The sequence below is a fragment of the Sciurus carolinensis genome, chromosome 5, assembly GCF_902686445.1.
Source record: "Sciurus carolinensis chromosome 5, mSciCar1.2, whole genome shotgun sequence".
NCBI classification, from domain to species: Eukaryota; Metazoa; Chordata; class Mammalia; order Rodentia; family Sciuridae; genus Sciurus; species Sciurus carolinensis.
The window spans coordinates 149,488,182-149,513,772 of record NC_062217.1 but is presented as its reverse complement, the minus strand read 5'-3'; the positions used below and the strand labels follow the sequence as shown (position 1 = coordinate 149,513,772).

Here is a 25,591-nt window from a genome sequence, read left to right as displayed (position 1 = left end):
GTCATCAGTAGACACAATACCCGCTTGGTCAGTGTTAAGAGAAAAGAGAGGTTCCTGGAAGATCCGTGAGTACCATATTCTGTTTTTTTTTTTTTTTTTTTTTTTTTTGTGGTACTTAAGGATGGAACCCAGGGCCTGGATCATGCTAGGGAAGGACTCTACCACTGAGCTATATCCCCAGACCTTTTTATTTCATACTGAGACGGGGTCTTACTAAGCTGCCCAGCCTATCCTTGAACTTGCAATCCTCTACCTTAGGCTCCTGAGTAACTGGGATTACAGGTGTGTGCCACCACGTCTGGCTTCAATGGTACAATATTCTGATCCTTTTTCCTGAATAGGACTCATACCCACTGCCCCAAGACCACCCATACCATCTCTCACCAAGAGCAGCTTCCATGTGCCAGCTGCCCCAGGTGGTCCACACTGCCCTCAGCCTAGCCTTACTGCACCACCAGTTGGCCCAGCACTCACACTGCTGGTCATGCTGCCTGAGGGGGTAGAGATGGCAGGTGGGCAGGGGAGAAGGGGAAAATAGCTCCCACTGCCACCCTCCCAAACACACCATCTGCATTCCCCTATCCCGGGCTTCTCAGGCTGCTGTGGCCTAGGGTGATGTATGTGCGCCCGCGCTTGCTGGTGTCCACGCATCTCTCCCTCTGTCACTGGCTTGCTCGTTCTCCTGCCCACACTTTCTGCTTCAGGAGCTGTTTGGCAGCCTCGGAGAGGCTACTGGAAGGAATCCAGTTCTCCCGAGGAGGAAAGCATAAACTTCATAAACTGCATTTACTTTAATGCAGGTTCCTGGGGCTGCTTTCCTCCAGCTTGTCCTCCCTTCCCTGTCCACTACATCGCCATTGCATTCTATGCCCGACCCTGTGTGCACCCACGCTATGTGCTATAGCCAGTCCTCCTGAAAAGATGAAGCCTGGGGCAGAGAAGGGAAGGGGTATGAGCTCAGCTCACAGGAGAAGGCACACAGCAGTCCTGGACAGGCCCCAGGAGATGCCCACACCTTGTCTCCAGTGGAGATGAGCACAAAGGGTGCTTTGAAGCAGGCAGGCAGCCTCAGGGAGGGAGGGGATGCTGACATTTCTTGGGGATGGCCAAATGAGGAGCCACCTGGAGGCCGGGCCACAGGGTTTCAAGAAAGGGAGGGAGAGAAGGCAGGGCCTCTGCCAGGTTGAGGTTTGTGAGGCCTCTCTTGTCTGCTGCTGTCAAGGTCAGCAGGTTCAGGTTCACCGAAGGGTCAGGATGGTTTGAATTACTGGCTCTGCTGCAACTCGGGCTCTGAGGCTCGTGACCATCTTCCAGTCTCTGCACCAAGCCCCACTCTCCTCAACCCTCCTGGCCTTTCTACCCCCACAGGGCAGACTAAGAGGGTCCCAAAGAGCCTGAAAGCCACCATGGCCCTGAGGAAGGCAGGGTGGGGAGGGGTCCTTCTCTGAGCTCAGTGGTTCAGGAAGGAGCCTGCCAGGAACCATTCCTTTGGCAGGCAGTGATACTGGGTCTCCCTTACCCTTATTTCCAAACCCATTTTCTGAGGGGTCCTCATGCCAGCTGCCTGCCCTTCTCACTGCCCACTGGTCCGCAGAGGAGGAGGCGCTCTGGGAGGCGAGCCCGCAAGCAGCAGAGCCTGGGGGACAGCCCTGCGCCTGGCTCCTCCCTCCTGCGTGCACAGCCTGCGCTGGGGGAGAAGGGCAGAGCTGAGGCAGCGGATTTCTCGCTTGGTGCCCTTGCCAGGAGGGGGAAGGAGAATGATGCCTACCTACAGGGCTGAAAGACAGTTGCCAAGGGACGACCAAGAGTTGAAGATGTATTCTGACATGATGGGGGCTTATGAGAGGGTGCAAACCGGGGAGTGGGGTGGAGGACCTCCTGGCCTTTGCTGAGGAATTTGTAATACCTGTGTTATATCTGCCTGAATGTCTGGGGGTGGTGGGACACATGTAGCCCCCTCTACAACAAATCTGTGCATTTTTCCCTAGGGATGGTTCACCTATCCTGACTTTCTAGCACTATATGAAAAAATATATGCTCATTTGTGCTAAACCTCAAAATACTTTCTCAAACAACCTACTCCTTATCCATAGTAGTATCTAGTTGGGAAACAAAGGTAGTTAATAATTTGACTGCTCTCTGGTATAAATGTAGGGTTTTATAGACAAATTGATGAATCTATGTCAGTCTCACATAGTCAGGGCTAAATCCAGGTACTTATCCAGGAAAAATACAGTCACCTGTATACAGGGCCTATAGTAAAAGTCTTAATAGAACATCAACATAACCTCTGTAACCATTCTACATCTACCCTGTAGAATGACATAGTGTGTTCAACAGGCTCATGGGCAACATTACCCAGAGAGTTTGGCTAAAATATGTGATCCAACTAAGAGAGGAAAATTCTCCTCTCAGGTATGACTAGTCTAATTTCCCTGGTTACTACAAAGATATAATCATGACCACTAATGTGTTCATAAGTGGGTTTCTTTTATTGGTGTCTTAGTGAATGTTGACCCTTGAATCTTAACTCTTTCATGAACCTGAGTTGACATTAGCCAGGTTTTCAAATATTAGTTGGAAAATGAACATAGGCTGAGCTTTGTTAATGCAGTTAAACTCAGGCACTTCTAGACAGATGGTTCCCTTTGTGTAGCTTTCCTTTCTGGACTTTCATAGGACCTATCACATGAGGGGCAGAGTCTGTGGCGGGTGCTAGGCAGTACAGAGCATGTGGAGCCACATAATCCTAACAATAATCCATAAGGCACCTTAGTCCCCACTTATCTGAAATTTTGCTTTTCAAGGGTTCAATTACCTGTGATCAAGTACAGTCTATTAAATGGAAAATTCCAGAAATAAACAATTCATAAGTTTTAAATTGCACACTTTTCTGAGTAGCATGATGAAATCTTGAGCAGCCCCTTTTTCCCCCCTGGTATGTGAATCATCCTTTTGTTCAGCATATCCACACTGTTAGTCACTTAGTAGCTGTCTCGATTATCAGATTAACTGTCATGGTATCAATGTATGGCTATAATTGTTCTATTTTATTATTAGTTGTCATTTATCTCTTACTAAGTCTTATCTATAATTAAACTTTATCCTGTGTATATATGGGGAAAAACAAAGTATATATAGGACTGGGTACTATCCATGGTTTCAAGTACCCACGGTGCGTCTTGGAAGATATCCTAGTGGGTAAAGGGTGACTGTTGTGTTCTCAAGAAGGGAATCAGCTGGGTGTGTGTGTGTGTGCATATTAGGCAGTAAGCAGACATAATTGTGTCCAAGTGCTGGGTTTAGGTTAAGAAACCAGTGCAACCTCATTTTGTTTATCCAAAGTGGTGCAACCTCATCATGTCTTCTGGGCCCTCCTCAGCATCCATCGCAGCTCCTTCAAGCTGAATCCCATCCCACTAACATAGCGCAGACTCAGCAAAACTTCCCCAAGCTCTTCACCTTCAGGGTGAGCTCTGGTCCCTCTCTGGTTCTGCCAACTCCCTGCACTGGGACCAAAGGCCACCAGGAGTTTAGGTTAAGGTTGCAGCCTCTGTTTCTAAACACCTACTCCCTGTCCCCGCCCTCTCAGTTCAGGGCAGCCTCACCTACCAAGCAGTGCTCACCTGCACACTTCACCACCAACCTTGGTCAACAGAGCAAGCTGTGCCCAAAGACCCAGGACCCCAGGCGGCAGGGCAGTTGCAGATATTTTCCTTCCCTGGGGTCCTCTCACCTGCCTTTTCTGATACCAACTCTCCTCCCACTGCTCCTTCAAGGGAGAGCTGGGAAGATAGCTCGGTGACCAGGGCATGCCTGGTTTCCATTAATGAGATACACTGAGTGTAAGCCAGCCATGGAGGCAGCCTACAAAAGGAGGCGATCGGGCGGCCAGGAGCCGAGCTGCTCAGGTAATTGGTTTATCTATCTGGAAGCAGGGGGAGCAATCTCAGCACAGACAGACTAGCAGTAAAGTCTCTTCCTTAAGGCTATTTCCTTTGTCTTTTCAATTGCTTGCACATCCATGTGAGAGAGGGAGAGAGTGTTAAAGAGAGAGGGAGAGGGAGAAATGTTAATTTGTGAATTAATGGCTTTTCTCAGCGGAATTGTAAATTCAAATGTCACCTCACACGGTGACACCACGGCTGGTCTGCTGAAGAAGCAATGATAAGATCCCCCACCTCCCTTGGTGCCCCTCCCTCCCCAAAGATAGCTGTGGAGTGGAACATGCTACTTTTAATTTGCAATAACAACACAACAGAGGTATGCAGTAATGACTGCCTGCTTCCACCCTCCTCCTGGCTTCCTGCTCCCCAGTCCAGGTGGCTCCCCCATTTCCTCTCTCCCCAATCCCTTCTGAGACAACACCTCACCTCACCTTGGCTGGCCCCCACCCCACCCAGCCAGTGTCTGATCACATGGGGGGTGCCTTTGGAATTGACAATGCTGCAACCCTCTCTTCTCCTTCAATAATCAGGGAATTAATGACCCTGAAGTTAAAGTGAGGCTGATACCGAGGCCCTGCCCAGCGTTGGGAAAAAGCCTTCATTGTTTTCAAGCAGGAGGCGGGCAGCAGTGAGGGAGATTCATGGATGGAGATTGAATATGCAATTTTCTTTCACCTTGCCAAGAGCTGCCCCTGGGCTGTGCCTGGCCTAAATTTTTCCTTTTACCATCTCTGCCTTATCCGGCCCTCCCACCTCCCTTCCATTCTTTCCAGAAAATTACCTTCAAAATTGATTTCCACTTTTACAAACAAATATAATGGGAACACAGGAAAAAACTTGGGCCGTGATGAATTAGGGCTGTCAGGTGCTTCCAGGTCTCCTTTGCTTTTGTTTTACTACCCGATCTGCTCTTTGTTTTTCCAAGGGCTGGAAAAACTGCCCCCCATGCACTGAGCGCCTGACCCTCTAGGCCACCAGGGCCTCAGCCCTACACCCCCTTGGTGGCCCATGGCGGAAGCGATCCAGGCCCCGAGACTCTGTTAGCCTCTTAGGTGCCCAGTGGAAGCCTGAACATCTGCCTCCTTTCTGCTCTCTGCCCTTAGGAACCCACTTTCTGAATGTTCTCTAACCCCCACCCGGAGCTATTTCCCTTGACCCCCACACCATGGTCCCTCTGGCCCTCATACCTCTTAAAGTCCAGACCAGATGCAAACCTCCACCTCCTCTAATGTGGGCAGGATCAGTGTATACCTCGACTAGAGCAAATAAGAGACAAACACTGAGAGATCTCAAAAGACAGGCAGGTAGAAGACTGGGGGCCATACCCTGAGACTGGGAGACTAGACTCCTCTTCAGAGGCCTGCAAGGGTTCCGAGTTGTGACTCCCACACAGCCTGAGTGGGTGGGGATTCCCAGCCTCAGTCTCCCTGGACTTGGCCCCAGCCATCCCTGGAGGCAGGCTCAAGACAGCCCATCCATTTGCCAGCAGATATAGAGTGATATCTATGGGTTCTATGGGCCAAACTCTATTTGCATGCCTGGGCCCAGGACCATGGACACTGAACAAGTTCAGGCCTGGCTTACAGTTCTCCCCAGTCACTGGTGCTGGTAGACACACACATGGTTACACTGGTACTCTCTTTAAGCATGCACACTACCTAGAAAACAGCATACCTTCACAACACATGACATATCAAATTTCCCTATACCCAAAGATCTCAGAAGAGGTAGAACACACACACACAAAGTCATACTTGCATAAACTGTGGGAAAAATTACACATGGTCTCTAAAACAAACATACATTTTCCAAGGTAAATAAATCAATTTGCATGTAGACGTAGAAATGTACTAGATGGATAGAGGGAGTGATACCTCCATATTAAGGCATAAAAGGGTTTTTATTTGTATACGTAGAAAACACCTGTGGCAGCTAAAAGATGATGTATGCTCCAACAGGTAACCATAGAGTAAATGAACAGGCAGAGAGGGACAAAGGTTGTCCCGATTACATAGATGAGGCCAACTGCACTGGTCCCATCCAGGTTAGCTTATCCCAGCATCAGCTAGAGACTGCCACAGTTACGAGGAGCTGCACCAAGGTTAAGGAGCCCGTATCCAAATCAATTTCTTTCTGACACAATTTCGTTTCCCCATGAAACCTAAACCCAAAATCAGGTTTTCTTTCCCAGATGCAAATCAATCCATCTTCCAATATGGAGTTGGTGCAATACTCTAGATCCATAATCTCATGGAATCTTCTCCATAGTCCTTGTGAAGAAAGAGTTGTTACTGTCTCCATTTTATAGAGGAAAAAACTAAGCTGACGCAGGATAAGTGACTTGCCCAAGGTCATACTGAGAGTAAGGGGCACCAGGATTCACCAAGTTATGTTCACCCCAGAACTCACATCTTCCCTGCTGAGCACTCTGCCCTTCCAGCTAGGCTCCTGGGACTGCATGCTGGCCTACACCCTGCATCCTCTTCCTAGTGGGAGTCTTTGCAGCCTTCTCTTGCCTCAATCCAGGGTTCCTAGAAAAGGGCAGGTGCTGCTCATTTCCACAACTTATTCCCCTTCTTTGCTTCAAGACTAACCCGAGCAACACTCTTGGGGACTTCTAGGAGGGAAACTAACTAAGGAAATAAACTGCTTCTTCCAGTTACAGCTTCATCCAAAGCAGAAGGGAGCTATTAAAGGCAGTGACAGGACTAGGCCATTTGCAGCCACACAACCTTCCTTGCCTGAAAACGCACAACTGCACCAGCTTGGCACCACTCAGCTGCACAAATCATTGTGCACCTAATTAATGGAATGCAAAACCACAGCCCCCTGTAATCCCACGCATCAAAGGATGACACCAACACACCTCCCTCACACAGATCAACAGACTTGCCATATGACTTCATTTGGATTTTTGGACAAGTTATGTAACTGCTCTATGCTTCAACACAGCTGCCATTAGATAGCAATGCTTTGGGCCACAGCTGAAAGCAGAAGGCATCGGAGTCCCTTCCACGCCCCCAGCAGTGCTGAGGTTGGAACTCAGGCCTCGCGCATGCTAGGCAAATGCTCTACTGCTGGGCTACAGCCCCAGCCCATGCTTCAGTTTTTCAGGCTGATTATGGATAGGGTAGTACAAGTCTCTATATTCCAGCTACAAAAGTCAGGAGGACATGCAACATTCAGGAGATCAATGTCCCTTCAGAGTTCCAGGGAATCCAGCCCTAATGTACCCACCCATAATTTTAGTTAAGAAGTGAGGATTTTAGCAGAGTACTGAATGATGATTCTTCCGTCTCAGATTGAAGCATGGCTTGTCTTCTGGGGGTTTCATGACATGACTTCCTCATCTATCCCTGGTCTGTCTGTCCCTTGGGAGTTCTGGGCTCCTGGGAGGAGGGTCACAGCTTCTTAAGGGGCACATTTCTCCAAGGAAAGTCTGGGGTTTTCCACATTCCCACAGGACAGGACACGGCAAGGAGTCTCAAACAGCCTGTGGTCACCGCCAGCTTTTCCCCAGAGTCACAGTTGATCGGCCCTTTACTAATATCCCCATGGATATGACTGCTGCAGATACTAATAATGCTGTCCATATTCTGAGTGCCAATGACAATAACGCTCTGGGTATTATCACTGTGAACACCAATAACTACTGCTGAGATTGTCTCCACTAATGCCAGCACACGCTGCAGTCATTGTCCTCGCTAATGCCCACCACCGTGACATTGTTAGAGCTGAAGAATAGGCCGCACTGTACCCAGAAGCAAGAACCGGAGCAGCTTCCTGGAGGGCAGAGAAGCATCCAGCTTACCCTCAGGGTATGACACTTTCAGGGAGATGCCATAGTGCCTGAGGCCAAAGGAGAATCAGTTTGGCAAGGGACATCCAAGGTCCTCCTGGAAGGAGATGTGCCTGGTCTTCCATTCCCTCTAGGGTCTAGTCCCTAGACATGCATCCTCAGTCCCATCCCAACACCCCTCAGTCCCCCAAGTCAGTTTCTCTTTCACCTGCAGTCTTGGCCCAAGAGCTGAAGGACATACCAGGGTGTCTGTGCAGCCTGTGCCCGAGGCTGCCTCCTGCGACTGGCCTGCCAGCTGCTTTGCTACCTTGGCCTGACTGCAGAGTTGGGCTACATCATCTTGACACATAATTATCTCCCCTATTCTTAATCATCTGAGCTGCTCCCTAATGCAAACTGGGCCTGGCTGCTTGGAGGCATCCAGAGTGGGGGAGGGGGAGGAGGGCTGCTGCAGATCTACCTTTGCTCTCCTCTCCCTCCTCTCCCTTCCTACCTGGGTCCCATGGATCAAGAGCAGGGCAGTGGTCAGGGGAAGCTGGCCTCCCTCACAGGCCTGGCCTACAGGGAAAGGATAGCTCTATCTGGCCTGGGGTTGGTCAAGGGAAGGGGGAGTCAGGACAAAAGAACCCCTGCCAAACGACAGGGCCTCTGATCCTTCTTGCCACCTGGCTAGGCCTAGCAGTAAGTGTTTAAGAGGAAACTTCAAGGTCCCCATTATCTCTCACCTGAATATTTCACCTACTTCCTACACTATCTTCCTGCCACCATCACTGTCACATTGCTAGGAGTTTCCCAAACCCAGCTGGCTCCTTCAGCGGCTGCACCTGCTTTCAGGAGAAAGGTTCTCCCTCCTTGCAGAGCTCAGTCTTGGCCTGCACTCCTGTTACCTACACCCACCTGCTTGGCCTTACCTTGCGCCACTCCCCCTCATGCCTGTTCATTCCTGCCAAAGCTGCCCTGCATTTGCTGGCCACAAGGCCTTCTCGTCACAAGGTTTGCTCCATCAGATAGAATTTCAGGCTGCCATTGTCTATAACATCCTCCTCAGCCATGGCAAAGGCCTCTCCTCAAAGAGCAGCCCTACCAGGCAGTAAACTCCTTCCCCACCTCCTTCCCACTCGCAGCTCCCAGGTGGCCATACCTTCAAAATGCACCATGTCTGATGGGCCTTTCTGCCCTTTGGGCTCAGTGTTTTATATGCTGCACTAGAGAATAAGCTCCTTATGGACAAGAATCATATCTTGTTCTACTTGGGGATCCTCTGCACCAAGACTTCCTTGCAGCTGATGTGCAGGAAGTTTCACCGAATTAATTTAACTCAGAACAATGAATGTGAGCAACTGCTCAGAGAGGACAGCACTCTGTCCTGGGCCTGCTGGGTCCATCCCTGGGTGTCCAAAGCCTCAGGCCAGTACCTTCCTACCCCAGCTTCCCTCACAGCCTGTCAGCAGAGGGTGTGCATGCCCCCAACCTCAGGCCAACAGGGTAGGGTGGACAGAGATGGTGCCTTCCTGGCCCTTGGACACTTCATACTCTAAACAACACAGGGGCTGGTAGCTGAAGAGAAACCCTTAGGGTCTGAGAGGCAGATTCTACCTGGCACTCAGGGTGCCAGGGAGCTTGGCTAAGGCCTGAGTATGGGAAGCCCCAGGGAGACCTGGGACTTAGGGCCTTTCATGCTGCCTCCCCCTGCCCATCAGGGGCTGCCGCCAAAACAACCACAATGAAATTTAGTGAGTGGCAAAGGCCGTGGCAGCCAAATGGGTTTGGATATTTTGGAAGAAGGAGAAATAGAGCCAGACAAGCTGTTTCCCTGTGAAACGAGGCCATTAGGGCTTCTGGAAAGAGGCCAGCACCAGGTCATCACTGTCTTGCCAGGCCTAGGCCTCTCCTACACTCCACCCCATTTGCTGGAGGCCCGGCCTCACACACTGTCTTCCCTCTGCCTGGGCCTAGGGAATCCAGACTGTGGCCCATGGAATGTCAGCTTTGTCCCTCTTCTCCATTCTTTACTCCCTCAGATTCCCCCACCAAGGGCTTGTCTATGTTTGGGGTGACCACAGAACTTACTGTCCAAACGTTACATTCTTGAGAGAAAGGGAGGTGCTGCCCGGTCAGGATGAAGAGACAAAAGGCATAAATTGGAACTTTCTAGGCTAATTGGAAATATGGGCACCCTTTATGCTTATCTTTGGAGGATTCTGTCTCAGAATTTCATGGAGGATTCCTTTAACTACTATACTCTACCAAAGCCAAGAGGTTACCACTTCCCTAGTTGGGACCATGAGAGAATTGGGGCTAGAAGCAGGCCTGAGACACTGAAGTCTCTGTTTGTCTGGACCTGTCAGCCCTGTGCCCAGGCCTTGTGCTTCAGAACAAAACCAGATGGTCACCAAAGGAATCCTAATGCCAAGGTATTTGAAAAACACTTTGTTTCAAGCTCACCCCTCTCTCTCTCTCTCTCCCTCTCTCTGTCTTTCTTTCCCCCCCACCTCTTTCTCTTTATTCCCCTTCCCTTTAACTTCCAGCCTAATAGCCTTGCTGTTCTTGGAGTGCTCCAAGGGAATGAGGGGAAGAGCCAGAAGAAGAGCTGTCATGTGTGCTTCCATGGAGAAGAAGAGTAGAGAAGTCCCATGTCCAGCAACACAAGTGGTTTTGATAGGGGCAATGTCCTTGAGTTACAGAGAAAGGACACCAGGGCCAGCTGTACCTGATATCACCCCCTACCTTCTTATGGGTTGGGATCAAGTGAGGACAAAGTAGGCCGGTCTTTCATCCTTGAGTCAGAGACCAACTGTTCCCCCAACCTCCAAAACCTTCCCAAGGTAAATGGTTCATGCCTTTCCTGAAACCCCGCAGGGACGGCTGGGGTGAGTCCCAGCGGAAGGTGAGGCAGTCGAGACTGAGCAGATGGTTAAGCTGGTGGCCCCACCAGCAGCCTCCCTCCCTCTCTCCAGGAGCCAGCAGGGCAGTGGGGGGACCTGGGTTTTGCTACTAAAACTGATCTCACAGCAGAGCAGCTGCGAGGCCAGGCGGAAACCGGAGCTCTGAGTCCAAGGACAAAGCATGCAAAGGGGAAGCCAAACCTCTTCCCTCCTCCCTACCTTCATCACGTTTCCTCTTCTCACCATTGGAGCGAGGAATCCCCAGGATCCCATTGATGGAGTAGGATCCCACTGGGTCATTGGAGGCGCTGGAAACAGGAGGGGAGGCCGTGCTGGGAACTGGGCGAGAGTAAGGAGGAAATGCCATCAGGATAGCAGTCGTGATCGTAGGCCAAAGCCCCAAGGCTGGGGGCAGAGAGAAGCAAAGGACAGAAGGAGGGATGAGGAGCCCATATTCCCCTCTTCCTCTGAGGCTTAAGGGGGGAAATGTGTTACACATACAGTTCAGGTTGTTATTACTTCTGTCCAACTTTAGTGGTGAGCAGTGAACCCAGGTCTTCTCTGCAGACCTGTGGGTTTCAGTGGGTGCCTCAAACTCTCCCAACCATGGATGGATGGTGTTCAGGCCCAGGAATCACCAAGGCTGACTCTCTAGAAGGTACTTTCTGACCCTCCAGAAAGCATAGCTCCTGGGGCGCCTCCTGGCACAGCTTGTCCAATTCCCAGAGCTGGGTAAATCCTTCCAAACAAACACCATCTCATTTTTCTCAGTCTCCAGGGCAGAGTCTTTACTAACTGTGATTTAGGCCTGGGGCTTTCTAAGAGTTCTCTGATTCTGTGGAGACACGTGATAGTCCTGAGTTTCCCAGGAGTGCTCAGTTCTCTTTCCCAGTTACTCTGGTGTTGAAATCACTTGAGAAGTTCCTCAGTTCCCCATCAGGGCACAGACTAGTGAGCCCATACACAGTAATCAGCTCAGGCCCAGCCCGGCCCCACCCTCCGTCCTAGCACATGCTGTAACCCAGGTCTGGTAAACAAGGGTTCCTGCCAACTCCAGGAGGGCTGGGACCAGCCATTTCTACTACCTGCTGGTCAAGAAAGAAAAGGACAGCTGCTAAGAGGGGCAGCAGGAAAAATTTAACCATATCCCAGTTCTCAAACCCCAGACCTCATCTATGGCCACAATAGCATCAGTTGCCCAGGGGCCAGAAAGAAGTCGTTCTAGTGTATCTGGGGGTAGGACAGTGTCAGGAGATGTTCTGGCAGGCCTGGGCCATGTCTTTGAGAGACCCTAAGTACTGGTAGAGAATTGAGACCAGAAAGAGGCAGAGAGCTATAAAGTAGATAAGATAGAGACAAAGAGATCAGGGACACAGGCCAAGAGAAAAGTGGCCATGAGGAGGGAAGGTGAGAAAGAGGGAAAGATCCAGAGCTAAACACAGAAGAAGAGAGAAGAGAAAGGAAAGGGCAGAGAGAGGAAAGGAGATGAGAAGAGAGAAGGATAATTTTGAAAATTAAAAGCAAAAACAAAGATGGAATAAGAAAGCAGACAAAAAAGAAAGAGGAACAGGTAAGGAGATAGAACCAGATAAAATAAAAGATGATAGAGAAGAAAAGAGGAAGAAGAAATGCTAGAAGAATAATACAGATGTAAGGGTGAGAAAGGAGGAAAAGGAGAACATAGACTAAGGCAGGGCAGAGGCCAGGTGTAGTGAACTAATCTCAATCAGGAGACCCTGAGCCTCTAGGAGTAGAGGAAAAGGAGGGTTTGGGAAATATGGCAAGCCCTGAACCTCAATGGAAGGGGCAGATCCAAGGGTTGGTCTGCATTTCCTGGCTTTCCCTGGGGGTAGGCAGGCTTCCCCAATTCCCTAAACCCTCTTACCAATGGTATGGCCAGGGGTGGTCACTCCTGTCCCTGCCCCATCCGGCGTAGGGTGGAAAGGCTGCTGAACTTTGGTCCGGATGATCCTGCAACAGCATCACAACAGCATTATGAATCCTATGTCCATCCTACTCTGACCAGTGCCAGTTCAGCCATGCAGAGGGTTTCTCTTAAGCTCCTCAGCTCTATTCTTGCCCTATTGCTCCTTGGACTCCTGTTCTCACCAACTGCATGAGTTTTCCCTCCAGCTTGCTCAGTGGATCCATCTTCTACAGCTCTAGACAGAGGCTCTGCTCCTGTTCTGCCACAGTGTCATCTGAATTCTAGTTTGATTTCTGGTAGCAAGGATCAGAGCACGGCAGCTTGTCTCCTTCTGGGGTTGGGAGAACCTGGTGGCTGGTTTTCCACCTTTCCCTCCTCAACATATACATGCACTTTCTAGTACCAGAACCCCCTGAGTCTGGAGAGCATTTTGGAGCTGACTTTCCTACTGGGACCATGTCACAGTCTTCCAGAGTCCAGGTAAGGATGCATGTTTTATCAATATCCTGAAGTAAGGAAAACAGGCAGGAAATGGCTGGGCAACAGGTAACCCTTTTGTTCCTAGAATTCCAAGGATACCATATGGTCCCTTCGCCAGACATCAGGCCTACACAACTTCTTCCTGAGCCCACTCACTGCTCTCAAACAAGCCAAAGCACTGCCTGTATCTGGCTGGCTGGCTCCATCACCTCTTTATCTAAGGGTCTTACTTGGGTCACAGCTTCTTTACCAGCCTGGCTGAGAAGACTGTTACCCTCCCTGTACACCCCAGGGAGTAGGGCGTCAAATCAAACAATCAGGGACTGGGATGAGCCTACCTTTTGGTGATCTAGAAAACTCAGAGTTCAATGATGCAAAAGACCAACCTTGAGGCCAGGACTGAGGACTCCATCCATGGGTCCAATTAGAGGCCCATGGATGCATGAAATCCATCTCCTTGGTCACTTTCCTCTTGTCCCCTCATCTGTAAGGGGGTTGTTCCTGCTCTGCATCCTCTGGTACTGACTGCCTGATTCCCTTGGGTTACTTAGCTTTCTTTGAATATAAATCTTCCCTCCCCAACTTCCCAGCATTAGGAGGAGGGGCCTTATCCCCTGTCCTGGTCTGGTCTACAGGATTGCTACAGTCTCTCTTTGGGAAAGATAACACAATTCTAAGATGAATAAACAAGTAGAAGGAAGGGTGTTATATGAGGGGCTGGAGGGGGGTGGAAGTACAGCACGGGAGCCAGATGAGCATGAGGCTTCAGGTGTTAATGCTTAGACCCATCAGCCACCTTTTATGGAGACATAAGAGACAGAAGAGGAAATAAGGCTGAAAACTTGGATGCATTGATGAAAATAGCTATTTCTCACTTATTGAACATCTATTGTGTGCTAATATTATATACAATTTATATTATTTATATGTACCTGTTAATTCTCATGACGACCTCTGTAGTCAATACTGAGATCCCCATTTTGCAGACTGACAAGCTGACCATGGTTACATAGTTTATTTAAGATCACACTGTCAGCTAGGGCAGAGTCCAGATTCAGTCTCTCAAACTGTGCCTTTTGCTACTTTGTCATCCTTCCAATCTGTGGGAGCCAGGTTTAAGAGGGTCTTGAGCCATGAGTAACTTCCCAAACTAGAAAGGACATGTACAAACAATCCCAGGGAAGCAACATCGTGGCATGACATGATAAGGAGCCTGTCTCAGGAAAGAGGGAAGGATTTGCAAGACACATGAAGACAGAATGGCCAGAATGTAGCAACTAACTGGAGGCAACCATGGCTCTACAACCTCAGTGCTCTGCCACTGGGAGCTTGGTGGTCCATGTCATTGTTGAAAACAGGCTGCAGGAAAGTGACTGATTTTGGAGAGAAGTGGTGATGTTTGCCTTAGGCATGTAACATGTGAGATGCACGTGTACAGGCATTGGCTGGCATGGCAGAAAGGGATTGGAGAGTCTGTTGAGGAAAGGAGTGTTGAAGTGAACGAGAGGCCTCAAGGTGGATATGGGCAGAACCTGGGTTGTGCAGGGCAGCCTCACCTAAGTCCATGGAGAAGAATGTTTTAAGAAGAATGTAATTTGGGTTGGGGATGTAGCTCAGTGGAAAAGTACTTGCCTAGCATATGCAATGTCATGGGTTCTATCCCCAGCACAAAAGATAGAATAAAATAAAATAAAAAATATGTATGTACATATATATACATATATATATTATAATTCTCAGTGTCCAGCTTGACATAAAGACTGAAGGGAACTGGGAACAAGAAGAGGCACACATTTGGGGATTTGGGTGACCATTAGTGATCCTGGGAAGAACAGTCTCCCCATAGTGACTGGAGTAGGAGTCAGGCAGAATAAATGTAAGAGCGGCCAGGAGAAGAGGGAAGTAGTGAAAGTGGACTCCTATGTGGAAATCAGAGAACGCAACTGGCCACCAAGTGGAAGGAGAGTGTTTCAGGGTAGGAAAGACCTGGATGAATTTGTAGGCTGAGGAAGAACAAGTGAAGAGGGAGAGACCAAAGTTGCCAGAGAGACTGGGATGACAGAGGGCAAGGCAGAATAAGGATGGGATGGTGTGAAGGGCACAGGGAGGAGTAAGCAAGAGACAGCATGCTTCCAGGCAGGGTCAAAGTTTCAAAAATGAACTTCTGTGACTTTTAGCTCTCAGCAAAGCAGAGAGTTAGGAGAAGGTTTGGAGCCAGAGGAAAGATCAGACAGTAGGTGAAGGCAGCATAGGCTCAACTAACAAGAAAAGTCTAGAAGGATGCTGAGCAGCTCAGAGAAGTTGCCTCTGATTCATTGCAGCACAAGTGTCTAGGGCCTCACTGATCCTGTGGGTGGCTCTACTTGAGAACTGATGGGCTCTGGACTAAGGGAACCCCAGGGCTAGGGCGGGGTGAGACAGATAACTGGACGGGTTTGTGGAGTTTCTGTCTTTGTTACCCAGAGCCTCTGACCCCTGGGGCACTGGTGCAGATTTAGCTGAGGCAGCAAGTGATGGAAAATCACTACTCCCTGACAGCAGCTTGGTGCAGGGGAGAGGAGTTAGGCAGGGTGCCTGCTTTGAGTTACTAATGTTCTTGGTGTCTATCCATGACCCCAGGCAGTGGGCACTTGCCAGTCCCCTGAGTTAATCACAGGAAATTAAGAATTAGGATAGTGGAAACCTGAAGGTCATTAAGTGCCCTCCTGCATCCTGTACACAACCCAGTAAGTAACTCATAGGGCTAAAAGGATGAGGTAAAGCAGGATGGCTGCCTGATGCTTCTCCCCCATGTTCCTGCACTTTTTCCTCCAATTCTTTTCCATCTTGGCCCCACAAGTTATCCAGTCATGCCAATGTCCTCCATGGCCCCAGGAAGGTTTATCCAGAAAGGCCAAATCCCAGGATGTGGATCCTTGGAGGATGTGGACAGAACCATGGAGGCACAGCTAGGCCATATCATTTCCCATTTTCATGGAGAGAAAAGGAGTGGTCCCCCACTTCCCTTGCTAGTAGGTTTTCCTTCATAGGAAGCTCTTTCCTTTCCATTTCAGATGAGAGCTTGCTATTCCCAGGGTTTTGATCTGTGCCCAGTATGGGACTTCTGGGCACTTAGAATCTCCCACACTCACAAGGATGGGAGTACAGTAAGGGAATTAGTGCAATGGACTCTGACTTCAGTTTATCTGAGTTGGAATTCCAGCTGTATTACTTATTGCCTGGGAAACTCTCAGTGGTTTCTTATTCCCTTATCAGTAAAATATGATTATACTACTATGCACTTTCTGGGACAACAGTGAGGATAATCCATATAAAGTGATTAATATGATGACTGACTCAGTATATGATAGCCATAACAATAATGCCCACTAGTATTATTATTTCTATGGGTGACTCTGGCTGCTTTCAATTTTAGGGCTGAACCAGGTGCAGGCAGGAGACCTTCCCATGCAATATATTCCAGTTTGGCCAATGTGGCAAGCTATAAGACCCAGGGAAGAATACTAGAAGATAGGAAACAGCAGCAGCAGAGGTCATAGGTTGACCCCAAAAGACATTGCATCAGAAAGATTTTCATACAGACTCGGGACCAGATAAAGCCCCAGTTAGGGGTACAAGGAAGGATCCATAGAGGACCCAAGAGATGACAGGGGGTTGAGGCAGAGCTCTGGAGCAAAGGATGGCGAGGCAGGTGCAGGTGGTGAGGTCATTCTCTCTTTGGTTAAATTCCCAGGTGCCTCAACCTCCCACTACTTGGAAAGCAAAACAACTGCATGGGCTATGTGAGTCAGAATGGAAGAAACGAGTGAGTCTTCAGCAACAGTCTGTTACACTCATGAAGGAGGACAGAGCCTCCACCTCTCAGGAAAGCACTGTGGAGACCCCCACAGCTCTTTTACTTCTACCCTCCTCCTCTTCCTCTCATTGCTTCCTGTTTCCTTCTCTCTCTCTTTCCCTCTCTGTGTCTGCCCTTTTCTCACTTTCCCTCTCTTTGTCCATCTGTCCGATCCTTGCACCCTGAAGTCCCACTATGGCTGTATGAGTTTATTGATTCCTGGGAGCTGGGGGAAAGCAAGAGGTAGGGCTGGGGTGCAGGCTCAGGGATGGAAATAGAAGGCTATAAATTATTTGTGACAGGAAAGCAATAGTGGCAGAGTGCTGAGCACAAGTCCTGTGTCACTATTAGATTCCTTTTAGCCTGATGACACTGTAAAAAAGGTTAAGTGTCTGCTGGAATCGTACACCTGGGGGGCCGGGGCAGCCTGGGAGCAGAACAAGCCACTGAGAGCAGGTATATCAATTCTCCAGGCCAATAATATTCCTCTCATTGATCGCCACGCAAAGTTCAAAAATCTCATTACAGCCAGGCAGACCGGGAACTTTTTACAAATCAATAGAATGATATAATGTATGTATACTTAGTACAAATGTATCTATTCATCTATCCATCCATCCACGGTCTGCCTCAGGGTTTCCAAGTTAACCTACTCATCATATTACCTTATGTTATGTATGATATTATATTGCATTATGTTATATGATAATAAATGGTGTGCAAAAACTTCCCCTGAGGTGGAGACAAGAAGAGGTCCTATTAGCATTGAGGCGACCTCAGACAGCTCACCTGGGCAGGAGTGAGGTGGTAGCATTTCCTGGACTGGGTTGGTCAAGACTCCTAGGAGTGATGCTTCCTCAACAGAGCCTCCAGTACTAACACCACGGTCTACTACATGCATGCTGTGTGCTAGGCAATGTTCCAAGTGCTTCCAACAAGTGGGTCTCTGAATCCTCACAACAACCCATTTTTCAGATGGTGCATATTATAACTTGCCCAGGATCATCCATTTTATGAGTGGCAAATCTTGGATTTGAATTTAGGTACACTAACCCCTTAGCCAAAAAGCTATACAACTTCCAGAGAGACACACCCAGAAGCTCAGATTCCAAACTTCTGGATTCTATTTCTAGTCCCATATTCTAACAAATGAAGGGCAAGGGGCACCTCTGAATCTCAGTATTCCTCACTAGAAAATGGGAGTAATGAGACCTTCCGGAACCAGTGCTGACAATATGTGTACATGGGATCAATCAGTATGCCTTTATGAAATCTTGTCCAGGTGCTTAAAACAGACTGCCATCCCAATTTTGGAATTATTTTCTAGAGAAACAGTAGGTTGGCCCCAAACCTGGTCATATCATTTGTTTTTGCTTAAAGAGCCTTAGGAGCAAGATGTCAACTATCTACACACATGCATTTTATACATGTATGAGTCAGCTTAAATTGTCCTGGGTAGGCTGCTCACTTTAGAGTTGCAAAAAATACTTAATCCCTAGTTTGGGAAAAATCTTTCTGATTTGGTAAATCGGAGGAACTCCAAGGTAGAGAATGTTTTAGACTAGATGCCCCACTGTTCACTGAGCCAGGCAAGCCATTGGTAAGGCTTCTGTCAGTGACTTCAAGTTGCCTGTATATTATAAGTAGGATCATTCTAAAGAACAAAACTGTATTTGCTTCAGTAAAGGATATTTTGCCCAACTAATGCTGACAATTGCTTTGACTTAAGTCTTTGAGAGCTGCCTGTATCAGGCGTATATCTCTGGCCTGGCCCTGAGGCAATCAACAACACAAACAGCTGGAGACTTGTCATAGCAGAATCTCAAGGGAGATATCATAGATCACCCAGGAAGTTTTCACCTCTCCTAAAAATGGTCCTTACTCAGAGAACTCTTAAGTAATTAGAATATTCCTTCTTTATATTCCAGAAACTGAAAACTGAAATTTATTTTCTTTTTTCTTACTTTTTAAATTTGTTCTAATTAGTTATACATGACAGTAGAGTACATTTATGCATTTTGATAGAGCATACCTAAATGGAGTATAATTTCTCATTTTTCTGATTGTACATATTGAGGTATTGCATCGGTCATGCAGTCATACATGTACATGAGGTAATAATGTCTGTTTCACTTTACTATCCTTCTTACCCCCATACCTCCTCCCCTCCCTTCACTCCCCTCTACCTAATATAAAGTAACTATTCCCTAGTCCCCCACCTCCTTATGGTGAATTAGCATCCGCATATCAGAGAAAACATTTGGTCTTTGGTTTTTTGGGTTTGGCTTATGAAATTTATTTTCTTTTGAGTTCCTTATATTCTGGCTATAGCAGGAATACACAAGTTGCCAAGATTTCTCCCAAATGTGTCAAGAACTTCTGCCACTTTCATCAGCCCTCAGAAGTCAAATTTAAACTCCAAGAAATGAGAACCCTACCAAAAAGCTTGCAGACGGGTGTAATGACTTGAACTACCTGCATCAGAATCTCCTAGGGCACTTGCTGAAATGCAAACCCCTGGGTCCATCCTCTGACCTCCTGAATTCAAATTTCTTTATTATTTTTTAATATTTCTTTTAAATCAGGGATTGAACACATGGGCACTTAATCACTGAGCCATATCCCCAGCCCCCATTTAAAAAATATTTATTTTGAGACAGGGTCTTGCTAAGTTGCTTAGGGTCTTGCTAAATTGCTGCAGCTTGCTTTGAACTCACAACCCTCATGCCTCAGTCTCCTGAGCTGCCAGGATTACAGGTGTGCACCACCACACTCAGCCTGAATTCAAATTTCTGAGCTTTAATATTTGAGATAAACTTAAACCAGGGGGTGAGGGAACCATCCTACTGGTTCTACCAGGGGGCCTTGAGAGAGCTGGGAGGAAGTCTTAGTGAGTGAAGAAAGATCCTTACTCCTACTCTAACGATACACATTTCTTACCATTTGTTAAACCTGACTCTAACTGATGCTGTCATCCAAATTCAAGAAGCCATAAGTCCCTCTGTGGAAACTAAGCTATAGGTTAAAAGTAAAAATCATTTCAAAATAGTTTTTGTACATTTCAGGATGATATATTCTCAGTGGTTTCCTAGATACCAGGCATATTTGATGCATCAACTTAGCCTTCTCAGACTGGCACTAAGGGCGATAATCTTCTACCACGTGTCCCTGGGAGCCCAGGCCAGAGACAATTTACCAGGCTAGATGGGCCATGGGCCTGGCCCAAGGGGGTAGTAGTGATGGTTTATATGATGAATGGTAAGCATATGGATTGATTTAACTTCAAGATATGCATAGGTTTAAAAATTAAGGGGCAATGTGTTTAACTAACCATTTGGAAACCAGACTGTGGTGCATGCCAAGCCCAGAGCGTGACCAGACTAGCTCCTCTCGCCACAGGCCTTGCCCTCATCTGTCAGGGCTTCTAGCTAGAGCTGGGGTCTACCAGCTGTCCACCCCATGGTTCTGCTTGGAAGATTCTGGAGGCTCAAAGACTGTTCATTATAATGGAGAGTGAGGGTTGCTGCAGATTCATTGCTGGACCCAGGCACCCACTCTGTACCTGTCTGTCCTCCCCATCCCTCCACAAGCAAGTCCACCTCCCTGGGCAAGCAGAAGGAAGCCAGGAGAGGCGTCCACCTTGGCAGCAGTAGATGTACAGCCCACTAGTGACTGGCCTCCCTGCCTCTAGCCCTTTTCACCTCTCACCTAGTTACTCAGGTACTCAAAAGCAATCCATCAGCCCCTCTCCGACTCTCTCTGAAAGAAAGTAATGTGGCTAAACCCTGCAATTGCTTCCTATTACCTATGGGATAAATGCAGAATTCCTCAATCTAGTCTTCAAAATCTTCCCCAATTGGGGCCCCCCTGAGATTTCTCATCTATTTCTCCCTGTTTTCCCCTTTCCCTCGGGCTCCACACAGAACTGAGTCTTGCCGCTTTGCATACTCAGCTCAAATTAAGTCCTCCCTTGGACTCTGAGCTCTACAAGGGCAGATGTCCTCACCTGGCACCAAGGTCTGGCTGAACATAATACTTAATTATTTGTTGAATAACAAATGGATGCTATTATTATCAATAACAACAATAATAGAATCTTAGGGGACATAGTGAGCAAACATAATCTCACCATGTATCAGGCACTGTGCTAAACACTGTCCATACATTATTTAATTCTCATAACTAGTCAGGCTTGGTGACAAGTGCCTGTAATTACAGCTACTCTGGAGACTGAGACAGGAGGATTGCAAGTTTGGCAATTTAGTGAGACCCTGTATCCAAAAAACAAAAACAAAACTGGATATGTAGCTCAGTGATACAGCACTTGTCTGGCATGCATAAGGCCCTGTTTGATCCCCAGTATCACAAAACACAATAATAATTCTCACAACTACCTATGAAGATTATTATTTCTGTTCTACAGACATGGAAGCAAAGGTTCAGAGAGGTTAGATAACTTGCCTAACACACAGCTGTTAAATAACAGAGCCAGATTTTTGTTGGGGTTCAAACCCAGGGTTTTGCGCATCCTAGGCAAGTGCTCAACTACTGAGCTACATCTCCAGCCCAGAGCTAGAATTTAAACCTGGGTGTTTCTCTCCAGGACCCATGCTACTAACCACTAGGTAGAATAAATCAGCCATATCAGGAACAGATGATAGAAGTCATGAGAAAGTAGGCTTCAACAGAAGAGGTGCATATAATAACAGTAAAAATAATAACTATTCTTTATTCATATTCACTATCTGACAGGTATTGTCATAAATGTATTTTCTCATTCAAATATTAAGTACTTAAGTACAACTCTCTGTCTCTCTCTCTCTTTTTTTTTTTTTTTGTATTGGGGATTAAATCCAGGGGCACTTAACCACTGACTCACATCCCCAGTTCTTTTTACTTATTTTATTTTTTATTTTGAGACAGGATCTTGCTAAGTTGCTTAGGGCCTCACTAAGGCTGGCTTTGAACTTGCAGTCCTCCTACCTCAGCCTCTGGAGTTGCTGGGATTATAGGTGTGCACCACGGTGCCCAGTTTAACTACACCTCTCTTCAATAGGTCTGCTCTCTATTTTACCTAAGAACAACAGAAAGGCTAAGCAACTTGCCCAAGGTGACATGCTTAAGAGCATGGTAGCCAGACTTTGGATTTAGGCCTGTTTCCAGTATCTGAAGGCTGAATGATGGGACGACCTCTGGGAAATTTCTATATTAATAATTTTCGTGTTTATTAATTATTTGAGCACAAACACATTTTCCATCTTTTCACATGCATAATCTGGACGATTGAGCAAATGTATCTGTAGACAATTAGCAGCAAACGCATGTGACTGTGATTCTAAACATGCTCGCCCTTTGTGTGTGCCATAGTTCATTCAATAAGAGTCACGTTTGTCACAAATGAATCATAATTTACAAATCATTAAGATGATTGCATAATACTGCATATAGATGTGTTTCTCAGTTTCTATGCTTTTAGAAACTACTTCTATGATTAGTGTATCTTTATATTCCTGTCGGCTCTAATGCATTGATCCAAGATTTATAACAGTAGATATATTTATCAAAATCTAATTCATGAATATCTGCCCAGTTGTGTCTATTTCTGTTAAATATGTAAGCCACAGTGAGACTCCACACCCATCACTGATCTCTTCTCAGGGTATCTGAGGTTCTTACATCACAATTGTGTTTTTATATTGGTCTTTGCATCAATATTGACATGCATAAATGCGCATTTGTATACCTGTGTATCTCTCTGTCTATGGCCAGGATGGGGTGGGGTGGGGGGATGTGGAAATGAGAGAATTATTAAATGCCAAGTAGATGTGCAATAAATTCCATTGATTTTATAAACTCCAACTTGTCTTCAGTCTCCTTCCATTCTTTATCCTGGGGGCACTGCAACAAAAACCTATTTTAAATACCTTGGCTTCCACCCTCCCCCTCCCCAAAAAAGTGTCAATATTTTATTTGGATTTTTAACTTCGCTCCATAACAGTTGTTTGACCTCCTGACTCGTGCAAGTCACATAAATTCTGGGACTTTATTCAGGAGCCATGTTCCTGCTATTGAATAAGCAATTTGGGAGGGTGAATTAATGACTTGTGCTGTTGCTGGAAAGTCCCTGAAGAAATATTAAAATTGCTTGCAGACTGAATCGATACTCAGTGAACACCCAGCAAGAGGGCTTCGGCTCTGGAATGGCCACAGAAGGCAGGAGTCGGAGGGGAATTCCTGCACCCAGCTTGGCAAGCCACCCCCACCCCCACCTTTCCCTCCATCCCTGGAGCTCTGTCATTTTCGGTAACAGCCAAGTCTTATTAAACCCCAACCAGGATAGAGCTGATTTGTCCTGTCTCAGGAAGGAGGCTCAGGGGACAGTTTACTCTCTTACTAGCAATGAGAGCCCGGAGGCCTTATTGGAGGTGATGGTCTAGACATATCCACCTGCTGGAGAGACAGGATGGTGCTGCTGCTCTGTGGCAGGCTGCGCTGAGCTTTGGAAGACTGCAGCTGTGACCATTTTCTGCAGGGTGTGCAGAGGGGCTGGGTGTTGCAATGCTGGCTCTACCTCTGTGTATGTCTGACCAATGTTTACCATTGCTCTGGTGGCCACCTGACGTTAGCCTGTGTGGGATGGAGAGTTTGAATTGTATTGTGTGTTTCTGTATATTGCATTGTGTATTACTGTGTATTACATTGCGTTGACGCATTCTGGCAGGTGGCAGAAGGTTCGTTACTTGGTGCTGTACCAAGGTGACTGTACTTTGTGTAACACTGAGTTGGAGGAATTTGAGTATTGTTTGGTGGCAGTGTCTGTGTTTCTGCTTTGAATTATTGTGTTCATTGATCATATCTGCATCTTTTTATTCATAATATATGTCTCAGAGATTAGGTTAATGGGTGTCTCCTTGGTGATGTGGGTTGAGTAATGATGTTGGAGCTGGGTGCTGGTATATGATTCGGTAATTGCTCTAATTGCCTTCTTGATGTGGTTGTGGGTGAGAGGGCCCATCCTTTGGCTTACTCTGGCCTGGTCATTTGCACTGCTCCTTCCCTAAGGGAAGATTCTAGAGATGAAAACAAATCTCTTCTTGATGATCAAAAATACAGTTCTGTTCCTCTTGAAGCAAACTGCCTGAAGAGGTCTGACTTTACCACTGGCTTAGGTCCTGGTGCCACCCTCCCTACATCTGCCTAAATTAGAGAGTGAAGCCCCTGGGTGAACCCTTAAGCCAGTTGAAAGTCTAAATCTCAGCTGGGACTAGAGGAGAATGGATGGGAGTCAACTCTCCAGACCTAATGAGGATAACATGAATTCTAGTTCCAAGAACCCCAATCCTCTCCATTCTGTGCCTTGGCCAGCAGCATCTTCTTCCTTCCTGGTGACCTCAGATGATGTGGCTTAGCAGCAGTTTGCACACAAAGGGAGATCACAGGTACGCATACTAGGCGTGACCTTCTAATAGGGCACAGGCCCTTGTTCTGAGCTTATAAATAAATGTGTGAATGGGTCATAAGACTGCAAAAATATACAAAATATACATAGCTATGCAAGAAATTACCCATGTCTGCACTTCCCTTGATTCAAAGTGGATATGAAGTGTGACACAGCAGATAAGCCAGTACTGCCTGGGTTCAAGTCCTAGTTCTGCTATGTAGCTTGTGACCTCCAGCAAGTTATTAACTTCTCTGTTCTACAGTTACCTCATCTGTGAACAATCCCACAAAGCCCTATGGGGTTGTTCACGAGGCTTAAATCAATTAATACAAGTAATATGGTGAAAACAGTTCCTACTGAAGTAAGTACTGGTTAGCTATGATTGTGAGAAGGAGGGTGAATATAAAGGCTTATTGAGCAAATCAGTCTTAAGATGAGCCAATGTACATATACAAACAGTGATACAAGTGTATTGATGTACATAAGATCCTAAGGTGAATCAAGGGGCAAGGGAAAGGGCGGGGGAATATATGAGTGTGTGTTTGAAGCAGAGAAGTGCAATAAAAAAAAGCAGTCAGGTAGCATGGGAGAAGGAAGCAGTTCCCTTCTTGGCTTCTGGTCTATTTGGGCAATGCAGGGGCTGGGGATTGATGGAGGCCACCATTGTCCATCTCCATCCTGAGGTGGCAGTCAGCTCTTTGGTGATAATAGGCCAAAAGGAAGATGGCAGCCCTCACGCAGGTGTTACACTTATAAAAACAAAATACTCTGAGAATAATTGAACTCTCACAGTTCCAGTTTAACTCATTTAACATTTTTTTCTTTCTAATTAAAAAAATCTGGACTTTCACCAGTTAATGGGTTTAAATGAGAAATAGTAGGATGTAGGTATTAAATTTGACAACAAAATAAAGGGTAAAAAAGTGACCAGTAAGACATCAGATAAGTGACCATTAGGGCTGTTAGGATCTTTGAAAGTTCCCCAAGTTGGACTGGTTAACTAAGCCAAAGGGGCAAGGAGCACTTGAGATAAGAATGGGAGTAGACCTCAGCCTCATTCCATAGAATTTCCCATAGAGATGGGAGAAACATCATTGTGTATTTGGGAAACTTTGGTCTTCATCTTTACTCTCTCAGACACAGAGTTAATAGGAGTAGCAAATAGATTAAGTCCAAATTAAATTTTGTTTCTTTTTTTTTTTTTTTTTTTTTTGCAGAGCTGGGGATTGAACCCAGGGCCTTGTGCTTGCAAGGCAAGCACTCTACTGACTGAGCTA

The 25,591-nt window shown here is 47.0% G+C and overlaps 1 protein-coding gene across 22 annotated transcripts in view; it reads right to left on the bottom strand.

The window, feature by feature from the left end:
* Positions 1-25,591, bottom strand: part of Pax2 (paired box 2) — an 89,503-nt gene that overhangs the window by 34,507 nt on the left and 29,405 nt on the right. For 18 of the 22 annotated variants that reach the window (XM_047552253.1, XM_047552232.1, XM_047552229.1 and 15 more), the window contains 3 exons: positions 12,517-12,602; positions 10,851-10,970; positions 5,135-5,203 (listed from right to left, as the gene is read on the bottom strand). In XM_047552253.1, coding sequence (XP_047408209.1) covers positions 5,135-5,203; positions 10,851-10,970; positions 12,517-12,602 — 275 coding nt within the window. The remainder of the gene's footprint in view (positions 1-5,134; positions 5,204-10,850; positions 10,971-12,516; positions 12,603-25,591) is intronic. The other 4 variants (XM_047552250.1, XM_047552234.1, XM_047552251.1 and 1 more) reach the window with 1 other exon arrangement.